General features: G+C 38.1%; 1 protein-coding gene across 1 annotated transcript in view; it reads right to left on the reverse strand.

Moving 5' to 3' along the window:
* The window catches only part of SVEP1 (sushi, von Willebrand factor type A, EGF and pentraxin domain containing 1), a 182,274-nt gene that overhangs the window by 26,730 nt on the left and 133,352 nt on the right, over positions 1-22,192 (reverse strand). Inside the window, exons 37-40 of the mRNA XM_065878472.1 lie at positions 10,277-10,949; positions 5,825-8,616; positions 3,688-3,913; positions 1,802-1,957 (exon numbers count right to left, since the gene is read on the reverse strand). Of these exons, the coding sequence (XP_065734544.1) occupies positions 1,802-1,957; positions 3,688-3,913; positions 5,825-8,616; positions 10,277-10,949 (3,847 nt within the window). The remainder of the gene's footprint in view (positions 1-1,801; positions 1,958-3,687; positions 3,914-5,824; positions 8,617-10,276; positions 10,950-22,192) is intronic.

Genomic DNA, 22,192 nt, shown 5'->3' on the forward strand with positions numbered 1-22,192 from the left:
ACCACTTTTCCAGCCATTGACCTTTGGTATCTGGGGCACCTGTTAAAAATGCAAAAATTCAAATTCAACAGTTCTGTTTTTGGTAAGACTTTTCCCTAATGGTGTGTTTTTCCATCCAGAGGCATTATAATGTCTGGGTGCCTATATTTTTTTTTCTGACATCAGTAGCCATGATGATGATAATCTAAATCCATTAATTCATAAAAGTTGCAAATTCTGAGATTTGAATTCTATCATTATTGACTGATTTCATCTACTATTTGGTTACTTAGTCATCCAGTTAGCATTGAAAAGATACTTTTCCTCCTTTCGTTGTGTTTTCAAACTAATGAATTTGCTCATGGGCATCCCCTAAAAGTTACCAACTAATTTTCTTCTAGTATCATTGTGAGTCTACTGCCATTCATAACGTATTTGATGTGTTTCAGTCCATTAAAGTTATTACCCCTTATTGATGCTAAAATGGTCTCATCTTGGCCTGTGGAAGACTCATCCAATTGGCTCCTGAGTTTTTTTTTTAACATGTCACCTTTGATAGGTTCCTTCCTAACTCATATGATAAGCTTTTCTAGGCTAATCTTTTACATTTCATGTTCCAGACCTGGACTTGGTTATTTCTGTAAGTAACTGGACATTAATATTTAGAAAAACTTTCTCAGGTGATTCAAACATGTAGCTTGGAATAAGAACAACTGTTAAAGCATCTCTCTCCATTTTGTGGTTAACACTGGGATATCACCAAAATTTTTAAGGTAAATGATCTACTTCCTCAAATTTAATGACCCATCAGTTTGCTATATATTTGTTTAGATTTTATACCACTTTCCTTCTTAACAAATTGCAAGATTAGTACTCTCACATGAAGAGCAACTGAGTTTCAAAAACAGAGAAACTCTTCAACTGCAATAACTATTACATTACCATCCTTCTTTCCCCTGACCTTTAAAAAAAAAAAATCTTTTGAGGAAATAAAACAAGATCCACCTAAGCCTAGTTCCAGCTTTCATGGACCTATCTTATGAAAATTCTCTGGTTCTGTGGTCAGTAGAAAAAAAATGGAACATGCTATACACATTTAACAAATCACTGGCAATGCATACTTCTGCAAAACCTACATTTAATACCATTGTAACAGCAAAACAGGAAAGAAGTTTCCCAAAAAACCAAAGGACAACATTACGTAATATAAAACAGGCCTCTTAAAGTTCAAGTTTGATGATGTGTGATCATGCTTTTAGCAAAACTGACTGCAGCATTCACACCAAAGTAAATAGGTGCTGCTGATGGGATTTTAATATTACAAACCAGGCAAGCGTGGTCTTGAGACCTAACATGGTATTTGGTTAGAACTGCTCTGGGGATTTTTTCAGGCCACACCTGCCTTGTGGGAACCTGGAATCTCAATCAAAAACCTTCCAAGGTATTTGGGCCCATTGCTTGAGGAAACCCTAGCTTTGTATAACTAAATTCTTATGGTTGCCTCCCCACAGTGACGGATGGACTGTGCAGAATACAATTAATAGGAGGCGAAAACACAGGTTTAAATGACCAACTAAAGTCTTGTGGCTGGTATACAAAGTTCCTCTTTTTTTCATGGCTTTGATTCTTTGAGACTTACTTTGCTTTTTAAAATTGTAAGTCACTTTAAATATTTCTCAGAGAGTGCTAAAATATAAGGCAACAAAGTATAGAAAAGCCTTTTAGGACCCAAATCAGTGAAACAAAATGGCATAACACTAAAAATATTCCTAAGTATATTGGAAAAACAAATTAATGCTAGTTAAACAATTTGTTCGCTTACCTCTAATTCATAACCAGTTTCACAGTGATAAATAATCATGCTTTCAAAGCTGTATTCACTGCCAAACACAAACCCATGTTCTGGACTTTCAGGTTTCCCACAAGAAACTGGACTGCAGGATTCATCAGAAAATGGTGGCTCCCAGGTGCCATCAATCTAAGTAACAAGTTATAAGTTACATTTAGAAATCAGTACACATGAATGAAGAAGTCTGCAAATATTGGTTGTAAATTAGAATAATCCGCAAATGATAGTCAGAGGACCTAGAACTTGGTCCTACTTCTGCCACTTATTTTCTTTGGCCTTAAAAAACGCACATTGGTTATCAGATGGCTTTAACAGTCATCACTAAACAATTTTAGACATTTCTGAAACTCACAAAACAAGCATTTTCTTCCTCATAGAATCCTTTAAAAAATCAAGAACACCAAGAAGTATGTTTTCATTATGATGCATGAGGACTGGATGGTAGATACAAATATTCCATGACTTATAGTAATACATCCTTATATTTTACATAATTCTGTGTTTTCATCTAAAGTTGATGAGAAACAGCAACTTTCAGGCATACGATCCAAAGTTTACAAAGATGGCTTCCTTTTCTCCCTTCCCAACATGAATACTTGAAAACATTCTATCATATATTGTGAGCAAGTTACATAAAGAAAGAAAAAAAAACACACATACATTTACTTTATTTCCTCACCACCGCAGTTAGAATTAACATTTTCCAGCCTTCTTTTCAGGTATAGTGAGGCGTACACAGATGTTTCCCTTGAAGACTGTTATTCTCTTGCTAATGTTGTTTTGTTTTCTTTGAGGAAATAGCATATGAGTTGAATAGCTGTCTAAAACAAGACTTGAGGCTAAGCCCTTTATTCTACAGATGAGCCAGAAATAATTATATATATATATATATATATATATATATATATATATATATATATATATATATATATACATATATAGATGCCTGCCTCATAATTAACCATTCCCCTAATGTCAGAAATATACATTGTATCTAATTTTTCAATACTGTAAATAATGCTTCAATAAATATATTTTTTGCACAAATGATTCTGGGTATTACTATTAACTTTTAAAAGCTACATAGTATTGTTTTCTTTTGATTTATCTGGAGTTTATTTTGGTATATATTAATTTTTTCCCTAGTGGTTCCTTCATTGTATCAGAATGATTTGTTTATTAATGATTCCTTTCTTCACTGACTTGTGATGATTCCTTTATCAGGATCTACTTTTGACTTATTTCTTCCATTCCATTCATTTCCCCTTCTACCGAATTTTACACTAATACCACACTGATAGGAGCTTGGCAATTCTAAGTAGCTTTATTAAAGTGACACAAGTAGTAAGCAGAGGCAGAATTTGACTCCAATTTTTGTTTCTGCTACCTTTGCTCTTCTACTAAAACTGGAAACATATTTGGTAACGATTAGGCCTCATTTCTACACATAGAGAGTCTATGTGTAGACCATACACATAGTTAATCTGTCATGAATCTCTTGTTATAGATAGTTTAACGTTTTATTTACCTTTGTGACTTTTCACCTGCCCTTGGCACTTTCTTACTTTTAAAACTGGGACCATTGGAAAGAAAGATATATTTTATTATATTTCTACCAAAAAACTTCTCAAATTCTTTGACATGGTTGGAAACGAGACATTTTCTCTTTTCAGAACAGCAAGATACTGCCTGTGCGGATATATGTATATCTATATCCACACACTTACATATACATATATCTACACACACACACACATATAGTATAATATACACTTACATATATATCCACACACACACACATAGTATAATACATAAATGAGTTATACCCTACATGTTCTAATTAAGACAGATAATCTTACCTGACATGTTGATATATTAACCCCCTCATAGGTATACCCTTTTGCACATGACACAGAAACTTGCTTATTCACACTGAAATCATCCCCATGAACAAGTATGTGTGTTATGCTTGCTGGCAAAGGACATTTCTTAGGACTGCAAGAGATTCTCTCAGGGAACCAACGACCATCTTTCTGACAGGTGAATGTGTCTATCTCTGTATCCATCATATAACCTTCTAGACACCTGCAATGCAAAAGTAAAAATGAGTGCCTTAAAGGGAGCGCAATATAGTTGGTGACTTATTCTTGGATTTAAGAAACTGTTATAAAGCTTAGTAGACATTTTATGTGATGTATTAAAAATGACTCAAATGTCAGGGGGATGGAGCTGCCTTGCAAAAACACCAAGAAAACAATGACAACCAGATGAATCCTTAGTTATCCACATTAAGGATTAGCCAAGTCTAAAGTTGCTTTAAATGTTGTTGACATGATTTACCTTTGTTCTGGATAATATCATTATTAAATTTATTTTTATTATGAAAATATCTAACAGCTCAAGAAACTCTAGACGAAGTCCAAAATAGACTCAGATACTAGTAAGAATATAACACAATTAACATTTTTGGGGAATCTACTTTGTGCCAAATGAAGTCCTCTACATAGGGTGTGTCTTTTAATCCTGTTTAGTAGGTAGGTATCATGGAACAGTAGTATTGGTGTTCAAACTCAAGTCAAGCGGGCTCTAAAACCCTCTATGATTTTTTAAATTTGCATTTTTTCATTCAGCAAATGTTTACGGAGCATTTGTTAAATTCTAGTCACTGTTCTAATTGCTCTACAAATATGAACCCATTCTCATGTCAACCCTATGAATAGGTGTGATTATTTTCTTTATGCCCATTTTTCAGATGATGAAACTGACACCAGGGAGATTAAATAACTTTTCCAGGAAGCGACAGAGCTGAGATTCCTACCTATGGAATCTGGCTCTAGAGTCCATGCTTTTACCACTATACTATGCTGCTTTTTTAATTAACTGACATTTATTGGGTGGATATATTTTTTAAATTTCATAAATTACCAGGCTAGGTAGCAGTCACAGGTTTTGCAAACTTGGAATGATCTGTTTACTAATAAGTGAAGATCTGAACACAATCAACACACAAGGAAAAACAAACAGGAGAGTCTTGGGAAGCAGGTCTTATTGTGATTTCTCAAGCTATCTGAGACACCAACGTCCAAATAGAAAATTGAAAATGCATGTCAAAAGCGAGCAATAATTTTTGTTTTTCTTCTTGGTGCATAATCCACTATTCTTTAGGTTTCATTACAGTGACAATCCTCCCTTGGGTCTATTTCTTACTGTAATTAAGAGAAAATGAAGGTAGAGCTAAAATGTCTACAACAGACGAGCTTGAGAAGAGTTATTAAATTATTAATAAAATCTAAGAAGCCAATATGTGAAGGATAATCCATAATTCCTTCAGAGATATCAGTAAAATCTAAATTGATTTAGAGGGTTGAGATATATTTATACATTACAGGCATTTATTCCAATAAAAGTCTAATTTATAAATTCATTCCATATTTTCTCATCTTTTTTTAATACTACATTTCAAATAGAGAACTTTTCAGCAGAAATCACTATCTGTGCATTAAATGCTTAGTTTGCTCAGACAGCATAGGTTGGATATCCCCTCAAGACTATCTCCCTATTAATGTTGACCAATTAAAGTATGTGATTTTTGACCTGAATTCTTCAGCTTTTGCCTTATTCCCCCAACATCTGCATATATGAATATAATCATTTAGGTGATACCAAAGAAATTTATCAGCATAATGTTTAAAAAAGAGCCTGTGATTTAAGAGATATTAAAGCTAGCTAGAGGATCTTGCTGTTCCATGAAGCGCAACAGAATATGATAATTAAATTAGGAACTACAGTCTGAAAGTGTAGAAATTTATTCTTACAAGTCAATGGATTTCTGCATAATTGTGGATAGAATAAAGCCAAGTGTTAAAAGCTTCAGTTTTTGGACAGCAGCCCAGAGAGGGTGTTTTCTTCCCAGTTAGCTAAATTTTTGACCTATCACTTTTCATTTTACAACCCTCCTGCCTGTGCCCCTTGGAGACTCTAGAGCCATGGTCTTACCTGAGTTTCACTTTACTTCCATAGGTGTGTACTTCTCCAGTTGCCACTGCACTGGAGACAGGTGGTGGGGGTCCACAGGACAGGGGCTCGCAGACAGGATAAGGCTGGCTCCACGTCCCTTTCTCCGTACAAATCAGATCTGAACTGCCTCGGATGACATACCCAGATCTGCAGTTGTAAGTTATCACATTTTCCTCCAAAGAGCCACTCTCACTGGTGAATGCATTTGGTATCGTTGGGGGAGAACCGCAAGAAGTGTGTTCACAGCGTGGGAAGCCAGAGCTCCATTGGCCATTGGCTTCGCAGGTGATTTCAGAAAGTCCCAGGAGCTGGAAGCCTTTGAAGCACTGAATCCGAGCTGCCTGTCCGCAACCAAAATCTGTCCTGTTGACTGCTCCATTTTGAATGACTGGTGGGGAACACGTGCAAGGCAGGCAGGAAGGTGGGCTGCCACTCCAGGAACTATTGGAGAGACACTTTCTTGAAGGACTTCCATGGAGCTTATAACCGGGAAAGCACTGATACTGTATATGCCCCCCATGATAAAAGGAGAAGCCATTAGGGAAGCCATGGGCCAGATCTTCAGGAGGGCCACAGCTGACTGGTTTACAGAGAGGAACCTGGGCATCCCAGTTACCATCTGATTGACAGATGAGTTTGGGGGCACCGTGCAACACGTAGCCGTCTTGACAATGGAACACCACTTTCTTCCCGAAGCCATAGTCCAGGCCATCCATCACCCCATTCGCCACCTGTAGTGGGGGGGAACACCTGACAGGCACACAGATGGGAGTCGTCCCACTCCAACTTCCATCAGCAAGACAAACACGACTGCTGGCCCCCTCCAGCAAGAACCCTTCATCGCAAGTGTACTCAACCTCTTTTTGGAATGTATACTCCTCTCCCTTTACCTGGCCATTTGCTGAGACTGGAGGTGAACCACAGTCCACAGGAATACAAACTGGCTCGTTCCTGTCCCAATTTTTATTTTCTCGACACGTTCTCCTGTCAGTGCCATTCAACACGTACCCGGGATTACACTCATAGTACAATGTGCTCAGGTACGTATAGTTGCTTCCTTTGATGGAGCCATTCATAACTAGATTTGGTTTGGGGCATGAGATGGCCTCACAGAGTGGGGAAGTACCACTCCATTCTCTATTCTGTAGACAAAGTCTTACGTCGGAGCCCACCAGAGTGTGCCCAGGTCTGCAGCTATACTGTATGGCACTGCCCATGGTAGTCTCTGTAAAATGCAAAAGGCCGTTTTCAGGAGCAACGGGCAGGTCACATTCCACTGAAATGCACGATGGCGCACTGCCATTCCAAGTTCCATCCTCCTGGCAGATCAGCACAGGATTCCCCAAGAGCTCATATCCTGGATTACAGGTGTATGAAACCAGGGTGTTGTACCGGAATTTTGCTGAATGTGTAGCAAGAGATCCCTTTGTGTTTCCCCAGGTTTTAGCCACTGTTCCCAGATGATGAGGCGGGTGAGGAGTCAGATATGGAACTTCCATCATGTCTTCTTCTTGGTTAAAATATTCCTGACCGTCTCTGACCTTAGTACAGTCTCCAAAATCAATGTGAGGGGGGAGACCGCAGTCTATGAGTACACATGTTGGGATGGAGCTTGACCATCCCGACTCTTCACAGGTCTGCATGGCGTGACCAGCTACCTGGAACCCAGGGAAGCAGCTGTAGATGATCATGGCACCATAGCTGTAATCTGCACCTTCTACGAAACCGTTTTCAATGGGATGTGGGGGATCACAGTGGATGGCACTGCAAGATGGGACATCCACATCCCAATCACCTGTCTCTAAACAGGTCAAGGCTTTGGGACCTTTGAGCCTGAAGCCCCGGTCACAAGAGTAGGTAATGGTCTGTCCATAGTGTAGGCTTGTGTAAGAGAATTTGCCATTCGAAATCTCCTTGGGCTTTGGGCACTCAATGGGCTTACAGGTTGGTTTTCTTCCAAGCCAGTGACCATTTTCCCCACAAAGAGTGGTAGAATTGCCCACCAACTCAAAGCCTGGCTTGCAGGTATAGAGAGCTGTGCTCAGATAGGCAAGACCTTGCACGTCAATGATGCCATTGAGGATTTCCTCAGGTTGGGGGCATTCTACTGGCACACATTCTGGCAGTGGAGAGCTCCAGGTGCCATCAGCCTGGCAGAAGGTGGTAGGATCTCCTCTTAAGAAAAACCCATCCACACAAGAATACTTGACAGCACTTCCAAAATGAAGAGCAGAAGAAGGAGCAGGGACACCAAAGGAAATCAGCGGAGGAGGGAGGCAAAGAACCATCTTACAAACAGGAAAAGAATCATTCCACTGCTGGGATGGCAAGCATTTCAGGACAGAGGGGCCCTGGAGGGCGTTCCCTTCTTTACAGGAAAATGTCACCACTCCCACCTCGGTGGGCAACTCCTTCAAAACCAGTTGGTTCTCCAAGAGGGGTGGCTCTGGGCACTTGGCGGGCACACACTTTTGGTTTGGCTTCTTATTCCATTTGCCGGATTTCAGGCACGTCCAAGAATGATCACCAATGAGCTCGTAACCCTCATTGCAGAAAAACTGAACCTTGGACCCTACTTCAAAATTTTCTCCTTTCCTGTAGCCATTCTGGATCGGGGGAGGTTTTCCACAGTTGAGAGGGATGCACGACAGAGGGGATTCACTGTGCCAGTGGCGATTGGCTTGGCAGACAAATACAGGACTTCCGACTGACTTATAGCCTGGGTTACACTGGTATCTCACTTCACTCTCAAAGGTCCTGCCAGCTGTATGCTGCATAACAGGGAGCAAACAATGAAGTACAATTTGTATAACACGTAATATAACCGACAAAATACAGCAAATCACAGTAAAGAAGAACTAAACTAAAATGCCTATGTTAAAACGTATCAATTAAGACATAAGCAAATGAGGACTTGTATTTTTCCAATAGGTCCACTCTATTTTTTTTTATTTAAATAAACAAAAAGGACGGCAGAAGGTCAAATTAGGTAATCCCTACAGCAGAAATGTTGGCCACAGTGGTAAGCCCATCATAAGTAAAGATCAATAGTCCCTAAAACGATTGATGAGCTGATGGAGCAATACCAAAAATTATAAATTACTTGGTAAGTTAAAGAAAATCTCACCGACCAAAGCAGTGCTATCGTGTGTTGTCTTACTCACAGAAAAGGAAACATACACAAACATACATTTGTTTACGCTGTTAGATAATAAGAGAAACAAATTTTTTTATGGCTATGGACCTACTGTCAGAGTTTTGTGTTCATCCTTAATATAATTTAAAAAAACTGCACCATAAGGGTGGAAAATAAAAAGAAATATTTTACCTTTTAAACAAAAAATTTAATATTCATACTCTCAACATTCAAATATATAAGTGAATAACATAATAAGAGGTCATGTTTAGGCAGTACAAAGATGAATTACTTATGAAAACTTTGAAAAAGATTGCAATGGTTCTTTTGTTAATGGTATGTCTAGCTTCTGTGGTGCCGTGAACTTCTTGGTATTTGGACATGATTATTTGTTTTGTTTATTTATCTATTCCTTGGGTACCCCACATGCATGGAAACACCATGCCATCACAGACCTAATCCGTGTTATTAAATACTAGATCTCCAGTGCTTACCTGGCACCTAGTAGGAGCTCCAGAAATATCTGTTAAATGAATAAATGAAGAAAGCCTCCTTACATATACTAGACACCTTCTTCCAATGGAAAGCTAATACATCTGAGCAAAAGTCTTAAATAAAAGGCATTCACTGTTGTTTTAGAATATAAAGGAGAAAAGGTACTATGTAGGCGTGGGTTTTAAAAAAGTGTTTAATTAGAATACTATCTCTTTAAAGTGACCCTTGATTTGGGGGAATAGATTGTTATTCCTGTTTTCTTGATAGATTTAATGAGAAGACACATAGTAACGAGAAAGGAGGATATGTGTGGATCTGACAAAACCCTTTGTCCTGATGAAATTACCTTTAGGTTCCCTAAAAGAAAACTGCAAAAACCACCTTATGGTGAATGGATGGTTTACCCCCATATTTTGTCTAAAAATAAGAAATGATAACAGATTTCTCTAGGTTCCATTTAGACCTTGATTTCTATAATAATAAACAATACATCCATCATGGAATAACTTTTTATAAATCAAAATAGTATCTCTTAAAACTATTTTATTCTAATGTCATAGCTGGGCTAAAATATTGCTATGAAGTATTTCAAGTGCCTATATGCTAGTAGAAGGTAGAAAGCTATAGATTAAAAGGATTCATGACCTCTATCAAATTCTCTCCAATATTTACCACCAATAGATTTAGCAGCTCCTGTTATTCACCTATTAGTCTATTCATGTCCCTGCTTCCGAATAAGCTACAATGGGCTGGCCCTGTAAACGATGAAAGCCATGGACACTTGTGAATCAGTCTCTTACCTCCAGAAAGCCATTCTCAACCTTTGGTGGTTCATTGCAAGATACAGGGTGGCATGTGGGTATGGGGCTACTCCACTGTCCCGTGGCTTCGCAGGCGCTCTTCTTCTCCCCTTTGATGTAGAAGCCCCTGTTGCAGCTATAAGCCACCACGGCTCCAAAACTGTAGTTTGATCCAATCGCATAGCCGTTCATGATGCGGGGTGGCTCTCCACAGCGCACGGGGATGCACTGGATGGACATGGGGGAAGGATTCCACTGCCCACCTCTCAGACATTCAATCTTTGCTGAGGTGTTCAGTACGAAACCCTCCGTGCATTTGAAGCTCACAACTGAGCCTGCGGCAAATTTTGCTTTGCTCACAGATTCCAAGATGCTGTAGGAAACAGCAGGGGGCTTTTCACAAAAATGAGCTATACAACGGGGCACGGCCTGACCTTCTGGGGGAACCCACTTGCCCTGGGCATTGCAGAGGAGCTGGGAGTTGTCTGCCAGGCTGTAACCATCTGAACAATAGTAGAATGCAATGTCTCCAAATAACCGATGGGCAGTCTCTGGAGAGGCATGTTCCACACTGGGGGGCTCATCACAGGAGACAGCCAGACACTGCTGGTCACTTCTGCTCCACTTGCCATTGGCCAGGCACTCAATGGTGTCAGGACCGGCAAGGGTGTAGCTATGAGATTAGGGAGAAAGGAACAGTAACTAAGCACATTATTTGAGAAAAGGTGTTTGCATCTTCTTATTCTGCTTTTATTTTTTAAATCTTTCCACCAATAACTTTACTTTTATCCTTTATCCTTTAAAACAATATTTACTGTTTGAATTTGAGCTTATTGATCAAATGATCTTCATTTAAGATATACATCTTGTTATTAATATTAGGGCTTGTTCAGAAAGGGAAGTGGATTTTGCTATTTATACTACCAAATGTAAAATAGCTAGTGGGAAGCGGCCGCATAGCACAGGGAGATCAGGTCGGTGCTTTGTGACCACCTAGAGGGGTGGGAAAGGGAGGGTGGGAGGGAGACGCAAGAGGGAGGGGATATGGGGATATATGTATATGTATAGCTGATTCACTTTGTTATAAAGCAGAAACTAACACACCATTGTAAAGCAATTACACTCCAATAAAGATGTTAAAAAAAAAGAAACTCTAAAAATTGTTACACATTTCTTTAAAAATAAAAATGAGGACTAAGCTACGGTCCTGTCTGACTCAATTCAAAGTTGGAACTTCATCTATCTATAGATGATTTCCGTTGCTTAATTTGATCACTAGTCTTTGAAACAAAAGCTCTGATGAACCACAGGTAGCCTGCATATAACTCCTAGGTATCCACTTGCTTATAATCAATGAACTTTAAAGGAGGGATTATAATTTCATTCTCCATTGTTTCCTAAACCCTTAACCATGTGGTTAGCATTCCTAAACCCTTAACCAAGTGCTCTCTCAATGAAGCAGAACAAAATATTAGGATATGCAGTATTAGAATAATTACATTTGAGTCATTCTGATTTTCATTCTCACTTTTGTACTGAAGAGAAAGAGGACAGGGAGTTTGAAAGGACTGTCTAACATCCGATCAGTCCGTCGTCTTGATAATAATGAAGCGTAAGGGGACTAAAATAATTTGGCACCAATTGAACCCTGTTTAGAAATATTAATTTCTTCATTTTGCAGATGAGTGAATGGTTGTTCAGACAGGCTAGGAAATCTGCTGAGAGTCACATGGGTGCAAGCAGCAGAGGTAGGATCGGAATTTGTTTACTGGATTCCAACCCTTCTATCTTTCCCATGATGTTGCTCTATCTCTCTTCCTTTTTTTTTTTTTTTAGGAGATGACTCTCCCTTTGTATGTATGTATGTATGTATTTATTTATTTTAACATCTTTATTGGAGTATAATTGCTTTACAATGGTGTGTTAGTTTCTGCTATACGACAAAGTGAATCAGCTATATGTATACATATATCCCCATATCTCCTCCCTCTTGCGTCTCCCTCCCACCCTCCCTATCCCACACATCTAGGTGGTCACAAAGCACCGAGCTGATCTCCCTGTGCCATGCAACTGCTTCCCACCATCTATTTTACATTTGGTAGTGTATACATGTCAATGCTACTCTCACTTCGTCCCAGCTTACCCTTCCCCCTCCCCGTGTCCTCAAGTCCATTCTCTACGTCTGCATCTTTATTCCTGTCCTGCCCCTAGGTTCATCAGAACCATTTTTTTTTTTTTTAGATTCCATATATATGTGTTAGCATACGGTGTTTGTTTTTCTTTTTCTGACTTACTTCACTCTGTATGACAGACTCTAGGTCCATCCACCTCACTACAAATAACTCAATTTCGTTTCTTTTCAAGGCTAAGTAATATTCCATTGTATATATGTGCCACATCTTCTTTATCCATTCATCTGTCGATGGACACTTAGGTTGCTTCCATGTTCTGGCTATTGTAAATAGTGCTGCAATGTCCTCTCTCTTTTTAAAAGGAGGTCGGTTAGATTGCAATCAGTGGGTGTTCTGTGGAAACTGTATGGCAGTGTCATTAGTACAACTTATCTGACCTGTCCTTCAGCAAAGATTCTTAAGTCATTAGCTAGCAAACATTTCTCCTGAGGTCCCTTTTTGTTTTATACGGAATCGGCTCTTACAGGGAGATTAGAATTCCTTCACCCGCTCTGGCAAGATTTAGGAAATCTATAGGAAACAGAAAGATCAAGGAAAAAATGATAGATCATCATCAGAGATGTGTGTTCCTACCCTACGTACAGTCATATATCGTGCTATGGATAGAAGTGGTCTCAAAGTGAATACTCATAGCCTTCCCCAATAGCTGAGCAGTCTCCAGTTAGGGTGTGCTGCAGTTCATTGTTGTGGAAAAGCTCAGTTCTTTGTATAAGAATCTGAGCTGAATAAATTCTTGGATGGCTTCTGTCTTAAAGGATCCAGGAAAATATACAAAGAATGTTACAAGCATAATTTTATTATTAAAAATACATTGCCCTAGGTCTGAGTGCCTAGACTCTGCTATTCCTGTGTAGAATGTGCTCCATTTATATAGGCTCTGTTTTTTGGATCCCCTTCAATTTATTTTATCAATGTTCTGTAGTTTCAGTGTACAGATTTTTCACATCCTTGGTTTAATCTTTTTTTTTTATACAGCAGGTTTTTATGAGTTATCTATTTTATACATATTAGTGTATATATGTCAATCCCAATCCCCAATTCATCTCCCCCCACCACCAGCTTTCTCCCCTTGGTGTCCATACGTTTGTTCTCTACATCTGTGTCTCTATTTCTGCTTTGCAAACTGGTTCATCTGTACCATTTTTCTAGATTGCACATATATGTATTAATATACGATATTTGTTTTTCCCTTTCTGACTTACTTCACTCTGTATGACAGATTCTAGGTCCATCCACCTCACTGCAAATAACTCAGTTTCGTTCCTTTTTATGGCTGAGTAATATTCCGTTGCATATATGTACCACATCTTCTTTATCCATTCGTCTGTCGATGGGCATTTAGGATGCTTCCTATAGAGGCTCTTGATGTTTTATATTTTTATAGCACAATTTACAGCCTTTGCACACTTTGAACCATGCATCATTATTTTCATGGGGTCCTTTGATGTTGCTACCGTATTTCATTGGCTGAAGTTTATAGACATCACCTGAGACATCCCTGATTTATTAGGATCCGTTGTGCCATCTATAGAGTGCTTCCTTTAGGTAATGGGACTGACCGCTTTGAGGCAGAAGCCTCTGCCTCCAGAATCTTCCTTATTCCTCAAAGCCTCTTGAGGACACAAGAACAGAGTTTTGTAATCTGGTAGCACTTAGTTAGGCCTCTGACCCCTGATCTGCTGGACAATCTCCACCAATGACTCTTCCCTAATGGAAAATCATAGCAAAAAGCTCTTCTGTAATATAATGGAAGATTACCACTAAATACATGTATCTTGAATAAATGAATTTAAAGACTGCATTTTCAATACTATCCATACTTTCCTAGAATTGACACCATCCCTTTCTCTGACTTAAGAACTTGACTTTTCTTTATGATTCTCAATCAACATTTAGTTCTTCATTAGGCAATAAGGCCATGCTGTGTGCAAGAATCCCTTCCCTAGTGTACAAGGCAATGTCAGTGCATGTACTTTGTGTCCCAGATGAAATAGCTTTTGAGGGGAGTCGTGAAAGAAGCAGGAAAGGAAGAGAAGTAACAGGAGCAAAGAAATGGGAGTGTGATATAGCTGGGGGCTTCTGGGGACTTACAAGTAGTTAGGAATGGCCTATGAACATCTGGAAAAGGAAGCAGTGGTCACTAGGATCTTGTGTGTTTTTGACAGTTGTGATGGTTAATGGTGAAGATGTGGCAGGCACAGATTAACTGGAAATGGTTTTTGAGAGTTCCTTTGACAAGGATCCTCATAAGATTTTAGCAGAAGAAATGCTGCTAGAACAGAAAGATATTTAAGTGGCTTATTAACTGGATGACCCAAAGAGTATTATTGGTTAATAGAAGTAAGCTAGTTGGGTGTTTCATATCTTCTGATGTCACAGAACTCTGTCCTTAGCCCATCAGTTTGTAAGCAACACATAACTGTAGGGTGAAGGGTTAAGGGTTTTAACAGGGCAGTTCAATGTTTCTAATCTTACTAGGTAATATTTAACAAAGATAAAATGGGAGGTCCTGTATATAGATAATAAAGAAAAACTGCACAAAGGGAAACCTGGCTTAGTGGCAGCCAATGTGAAAGACTTTAGTTTCCTTGAATGAGTTGAATGAGTCAATGGTGACATCCTTAAAAGGGTTACTGCATCTTTAGAAACTCAATTATCCGGAAAGAGAAATGAAATAAATTGTCATGTTTTAAGTACCACGTGTCAGTCCCTAGACTTGGTGTTTTTATCTCTCTTGCAGTTACATTCGAACTTGCACATTCAGCTCTGGGTATCACAATTCAAAAAGGGCTATAGACCTATTGGAATAGGCTCAGAGGACAGTGACTCTGAGAGTGAACAGACTTGGAATCATGTCCATTGATGAGAAAGAGAAAGGCAGATTTGAGGTTGAGCTGGCTGAAATGTCTGTCTCCCAACACCTTCACTTCCAAAGCTGCAAGCTTGGCATCTTAACCAGAGTGTAGGATCATTTTTTAGTCATGGAAATGTTATGAAGGGGCTGGGATCCCTTACTGAAACCTCTCAATTAGCTCTAATGATCCATTTGTAGAACCTTGGGGCCAAGCTATCAATACTTGAATGGCTGGCATTTCAGAGGAGCAGAGGAATTTACACTGAGTGGCTTCAAAAATAAATAAATAAAGCCACTGCTTTAGACTAGACAGCATATTCAGTGAAGATGGGGACAGAGGCTTATCAAAAATAACTGTCTTCTGAAACATATATATCAGTTAGTCTTTTAAGATGCTAAAGAAGGATATATTCTCTGAATGGCAAAAAAAAAGAGGAATTAATTTGTAGTTATTGCCTAGATAGAACTATAACTGGTCTCTGATCAAACAGCCACACCATTTCATTATGTTAGAAATCTAAAGAAGTGTTAAGATTTCTGGAAGACATATTCCACCTGCTTATGTAAAAGAATCACTTAAAAATGATAAAGTTTTGTACAGATGATAAGATACATCTTATGTACGTTGGCTACTAAAACAGGAAAAATTGGAATTGGTACAAATCTAAAACATATTAATTTTACTCTGTGTGACCTTTTGTATTCTCATTCAAGAGACATTGGGGACACCCTTGCAGTCTGTTATTAAAAATCAGGCCATATGGGGCTCCCCCGGTGGCGCAGTGGTTGGGAGTCCACCTGCCGATGCAGGGAACACGGGTGCGTGCCCCGGTCCGGGAAGATCCCACATGCCGTGGAGCGGCTAGGCCCGTGAGCCATGGCCACTGAGCCCGCGCGTCCGGAGCCTGTGCTCTGCAACGGGAGAGGCCACAACAGTGAGAGGCCCACATACCGCAAAAAAAAAAAAAAAAAAAAAAAATCAGGCCATATGTATTATAAAACAAGCTGTTTTCCTCCATAATTCCAAGGAAAATTGTCCCATCGATATTACAGTGATGTCATAGAATGACACATTTTAGGATACACTGGCTGTAATACATTATCATACTTCTGGAATGATAACAAAAATCCTTTGAAAATGGGCAGAGTAATCTCCAGATGCAATTTTCAGTGATTTGATTCATGGAGTGAACGCCTACTAAGAGGCATGGGCCTGGGAAGCTTTGTGAGAAGGCTCCCCAGTGAGTTATTAGCTCTTCTCTTCTGCGAAAAAGAACCTTACAAGAGTCTTAAAAGAGCAGCATACTAGATATTTAAAGGGCTGCAATTTAACAAGAGCAATAGAAAATATAAATCTGTATCGGTAATTAGTTCTGTTTTCAATTGAAAAAGATTACAAAAATGTTATCGTAGTATATTCACTAATTGCATTTAAAAGTCTATATTTGAAAAGACTCAAAAGGGAAACATTCTATCAGGATGTTCGGATGTCAATGACCCTTCCTTCCTACTGAGTTTCTCACCAAGAGAGTATACATGAGGATGAAAAGGAAAACGGGAAACAAGTGAACATTTTATTAATTGAGGCAAAAAGCTGAAAACCACCAGTGTAATGTTTTGATAAAAGGTGAATTTGGAAGGCCAATTTCAGGGCAGGAGACAGAAATCAGACTTATTCCTTTTCTTCTCTGGCATTCATCTTACTACTCCAGTCTCCTAAAGTCTCTGCTCTTCTATCCTAATCTTGAGAGAGTGTCTTCTTTTCTTAACCCAAGGAAAGGCCCATGCAAAGCACAACACCAATAAGAGAAGACAAAAATACTGAGACCAAAACAAGAATGTGTGTATGTGCACCCAATAAACAGGAGTGGGTAGCTTAAACGGTGTGTAGGTCAGTGGTCTGTGTTAGGCAGCCCCAAGGGAAAAGAGGGAATTAAGAGGGCTAGGGAGGGAAATAGGCCCTAACATTCTTATCAGGCCAACAGCATCTTAGGAAGTGGAAGGAGACAGCAGGATGCCAAAGCCATTACACAAAAGCCATGACATGAACACAGTGATTCCATCCTGGAATAGAACAGACATTAATGCATGTTGACCTATGCTAATCAATCCCTTGGTGGGGAGAGATAGAAAAGGAGTGAAGAGAAAGAGGACAAGCACTGACTTCTAGTTCTGGCTATAATATTGTCTGAACACCCTCCCTATATAACACTTGATGAAATACAACAGAAATTATTTTAAATGCATAGCTTAGCTGACCAGAAAGGAAATCTCCATGTGCCAGAAATGAAGAGGAAATTAAAAACAGAAAAGCAAGCCTGTGAATGAATGCTATGGCTGCCCTTGGATTGGACAGGAAAGGGGAAATACAGAGTAATAGCTGAGTCTCTGGCAAGAATCTATGTCCTAGAAGGACATACACTGAAAGGATATTCACCAGAAAAATTCCACCTAGAGGCCTAGTGAGATGACAAGTGAGATCTCTGTATTTGCTGGGAATCTGGCTGGAAAAACAAAGTCCTGGCTAAGGTAGCAGAACCCAGGACTGCATGTCATGTGGACTTGAGGGTAGGGTTTATACCACTCATTTTGTATGGAAAGACTTTGAATTGATAAATAAATGTAAAATTAGGTTTTTGGATGGTGATACTCCTGGGGCACCTAGAAGAAAAAATAATCCTTATACTCAGACCATTAAAGGACTGTCACAGATCAAACAAGTCCCAAACACTATAAGGACAGAATCTGAAATTACAAAACACACCTGCACGCTTTCCATCATGAATGGGTCAGTAGACAGAACAAACAGCAAGATGAGGGCACCAATAAATTGAGATGATAGAAAAAGTGGTCTAAAATCTAAAAAAAAAAAAATGAAATAAATATGTTCAAATAATTAAGGACAAAAACCCTTAAAATCCTATTTAAAAAGAAGAGACTATGTAAAAAGAAATAGTTGAAAAATAAAGATAAATTCTAAAAATAAAAATATAGAAAATAAAAATTCAAAAAAAGGGGACACATTTCAAAAGCAGTTTATAGATAGTAGAAAGGAAAATTAATGAACTGGATGATATATGTGAGGAAATTATCCAAATGCAACCCAAGTTTTTAGAGATGGAAAATGTGACAGGTTAATAAACATGTAAAGTAGAAATAAAAGCTCCAATATTTATCTAATAAAACTTACAGAAATAGAGAAAAGTGAAAGTTAAGAAGAAAGAATATTTAAAGCGAAAATAGCTTATTCTAAAATTGGTGAAAGATACAAATTCTCAGATGTAGGAAGTACAATGAGCCCTGAACAAGATGAATGGCAATTAGTACAACTTTAGTCATACCATAGAGAAACACCAAAACAACGAAGACAAATTAAAAAAATAAATAAAGGAAAAACACATTACTTATAAAGGAACAACAATTCAACCAGTTTCTCAACCTCAGCACTACTGACATATTGGACCAGACAATTCTTTGTTGTGGGGGTCTGTCCTATGCATTGTAGGGTGTTCTAGCAGCATCCCCAGACTCTGTTCACTAGTTCCTATAGCACCTTCCCTCAACGGGGACAACCAAAAACATCTCCAGACATTGTCAAATGTTCCTGGAGGGCAATATTGCCCCTGGTTGAGGGCTACTAAATTAGACTGATGGAATCCTCAATAGAAACACTAGAAGTCATAGGGCAATAGAAATATCTTTCAAAAATGTTTATGGAAGCAAACTATTAATGTAGACTTGTATACCCAGCTAAACTATAATTCAAGAGCAAGGGTAAAATACTATTATTTTCAGACAAAGACTGTGTAACATACTGACTTTTGCCAAAAGGATGTACTTTAGGAAGTAGAAGCATTAAACCCAAAGGAAGGAGTGGGATGGAAAAAGCAATTCATAAAAAGGAATGCTTTTTATGAAAGATTCATAAAAATGTCAGTAAATCTAAATAAGCATTGAGTATATTAAAAAAATGACTAATCTGGAAAGTTGTAAAATAAGAGGGAAGTAAAATGTAGATAGTGATAAGACATTTAAGATGAGAGGGGTGACAGAAACAAATATTTTCTAAGATCTTTGAGTTTTTCAGCAGAAAGGCAAAGAAATTGAGTATGATCTCAGAGTAGGAAAAACTTCTTAAATTTGACACATACAAAAAACAAACTCTAAAGGAAACAATTGATAAAAATATTAAGGACTATCTAGTATAAAGTTAAAAATATGCATGCCTCATGACCCAACAATTCTCACTTTTGGTGTCTAGGCCAGAGGTATTCTTCCTTCTATGGACTGGGAGATGTGCAAGGATGTTTACTTCAGCACTGCTGTATCATCAAATAAAGTGGAAAGCAATTAACCCTCTACCAGCAGGGAAATGGGTAACTTAGAGATCGCTCATTCTGACAAGGAAGCACTATAGAGCAGTTAAAATGAATTCTGTTGATTTACATTTATCAACAAAGGCAAAAAACACGACGTTAAACGAAAATCAAGCCTCAAAAGGATACTCAGAGTATGAACAACGTACATGAAAATTAAAACATTTAAATCAACAGAATATTTGTTTATGATACATATGTAACACAGAAAAAAATGCACATTTACTTTGAGAAGAGTGAGAAAGTGATGAGAATGGCTTCTAGTTATTTTTGTAATATTGTATTTCTTTTATAAAGAGAGATCTACAATAACTATGGCAAAAATTTAACATGTACTTTTATCTCAGCAGTGGATACACAGGTAATTTTAAATAGAGATTAATTTGGTTCTGTGCTCTTTTGTATATTTAAATGTTTCATTAGGCATTTGTCCAGAAAAAAGGAATAAGACAGAACTCTCCGGTCTGGCCACCCTCATAACACTCTAAGAGTAAGTGTATGTAAAGGGGCAAAGTGTTCTTCCTCTCACCAAAATTGTTACTTTCAGAAAAATGAAACTATCTCCTAATAGCTATTGATATTTTTCTTTTAGGAAAAAAACATGAGTGGTAGTGATTTGTGACCATGTGTACTTTCCATTAATTTGATTAACTACTTAAGATAGTTTCCCCTATATTATTAAAATGTTATCGCTTTACATAACAATAATGATGACACAGAAAATATTAATAAAGCCATATTTATATAGTAACTTCACGCACATATAAAGCACTTTTATAAAAATGGCCTCATACCCTTTAACAGCTATATATGACTGAGATGACAGATTTGGTTTCCATCTTTTGAATGAGAAGAAAGCTCCCACAGAGTGTCTATTTGCTTAGAGCAGAAGGGATCTGTACGATAACGTGGCCCAACACCTTTATGTTTTAACTATAAAGTGGGAATAATATATCTTCTTCAAAATCCCCCTCTTTGTTGAAGGGAGCACATGAGATAGTTCACAGGACTGTCCTTTGAAGAATGTAAAACCCTCTATGAATGCAGGGATTTGTTGTGATTTTCATTATTGTCTTTATTGCTTCTTTTAACAAACCCTTTTTGTATGATACGTAGACTTAGCATTAGGCAGATATAGAACTCTTTTTATGATATAAGTGAATGATTTATAGCGAAAAATGGGAATTTTTATAAGAGCATGAGCTTTAAAAGTATATGCAAAGACAAAATTCTAGTAGGAGATATAGTAAAGTATCATTTATCTTCGGGCAATTTAAAAAAATATATTTTTATTTTCTAGTTTTATATGGTGATGATACATTACTTCTTAATCAGAAAAAAACCCAGAAGTTGTCAATATCTAGCTATTATTTGGAACATTTATATCGATAAGGTTTCACAAACATTTAAATGGCTAATCTTAAATAGTACTATGTAGTTCGTTAGGAAGCAATTTTTAAATGAGTCAATCCACAGGGGAGAGATGGGGCCATCAAAAGCTAATTCCTACAAATTGATACAACATTGTAAAGCAACTATACTTCAACAAAATAAATTTTAAAAAGCTAATTCTTACACTGACATTTTAATAGTCAAGATTTCTTTTCTCACTTAAGAAGGTGTTAAGATCCGGGATTTCTGTCAGTTATTTACCTGAGTATTTGACTCTCAAGAGCTTTTTGCAAGAAAATATGGTTGCCACCTGCTGGTGGCCTGTATTAGTGGAACGGTCTTCTATCTAGGTGAAAACAACTTCAACTTTCATGTTACTTTCATGAAACTGTGTCCTCTCTTCTGTCCTAACATCATAATAGTGGCACAGTTTGTTGAGTTATTATCTTCTGGCTAGTCCAAGCAGTATATCATTTTACTCCTCACAATATCCATAAGGAGTATCAACCTTTAATGACTCATAGAAGCAGAGAGAGGTTAGACCATTTGCCCCGGGCTGCTCAGTGAGTGAATGATAGAGCTGAGACACAAATCCCGAAAATGGCAGCCCCTCTGCTGCCACTCGTTCCAACTGTACGAAAAGCATCTGTGGTAAATCTGGAGTGTGAAAGTTATAAACCATTACTGGTGAAAACATTTACTGAGGAAGCACGGAAAAAAATGAGCAATGAAATGCCAGTCAGATGATCTGGGATTTAATCACCCCTCAATTCTTTACTGCCTGCCTGAGACCCTAAGCAGATCACCATCCCAGAGGGAGCCTCTCCTTTCTCTGTGTCTTACGCGGTTTTTGTGAGGATAAAATGAGACAACGAGTATGAAAGCACTTTGTAATCTGTTCCTGTTTTTTTACATTTTATCTCTGAATTAAATGAGATCACTAAAAATTTTTAAATCTGAACTTTTTAGTATTTTTTTCATGCAGATGTGGCATCTTTATGTTGTGACCTGCGTCTTGCGTTTGATTTGGCAGAGGATAAATACACAAATGCCTATTTAAATATGCTTTTTTCATCTTTAATTAAAGTATAGAGATATTTTC

The sequence above is a fragment of the Phocoena phocoena genome, chromosome 6 (assembly GCF_963924675.1).
Source record: "Phocoena phocoena chromosome 6, mPhoPho1.1, whole genome shotgun sequence".
Lineage (NCBI taxonomy): Eukaryota > Metazoa > Chordata > Mammalia > Artiodactyla > Phocoenidae > Phocoena > Phocoena phocoena.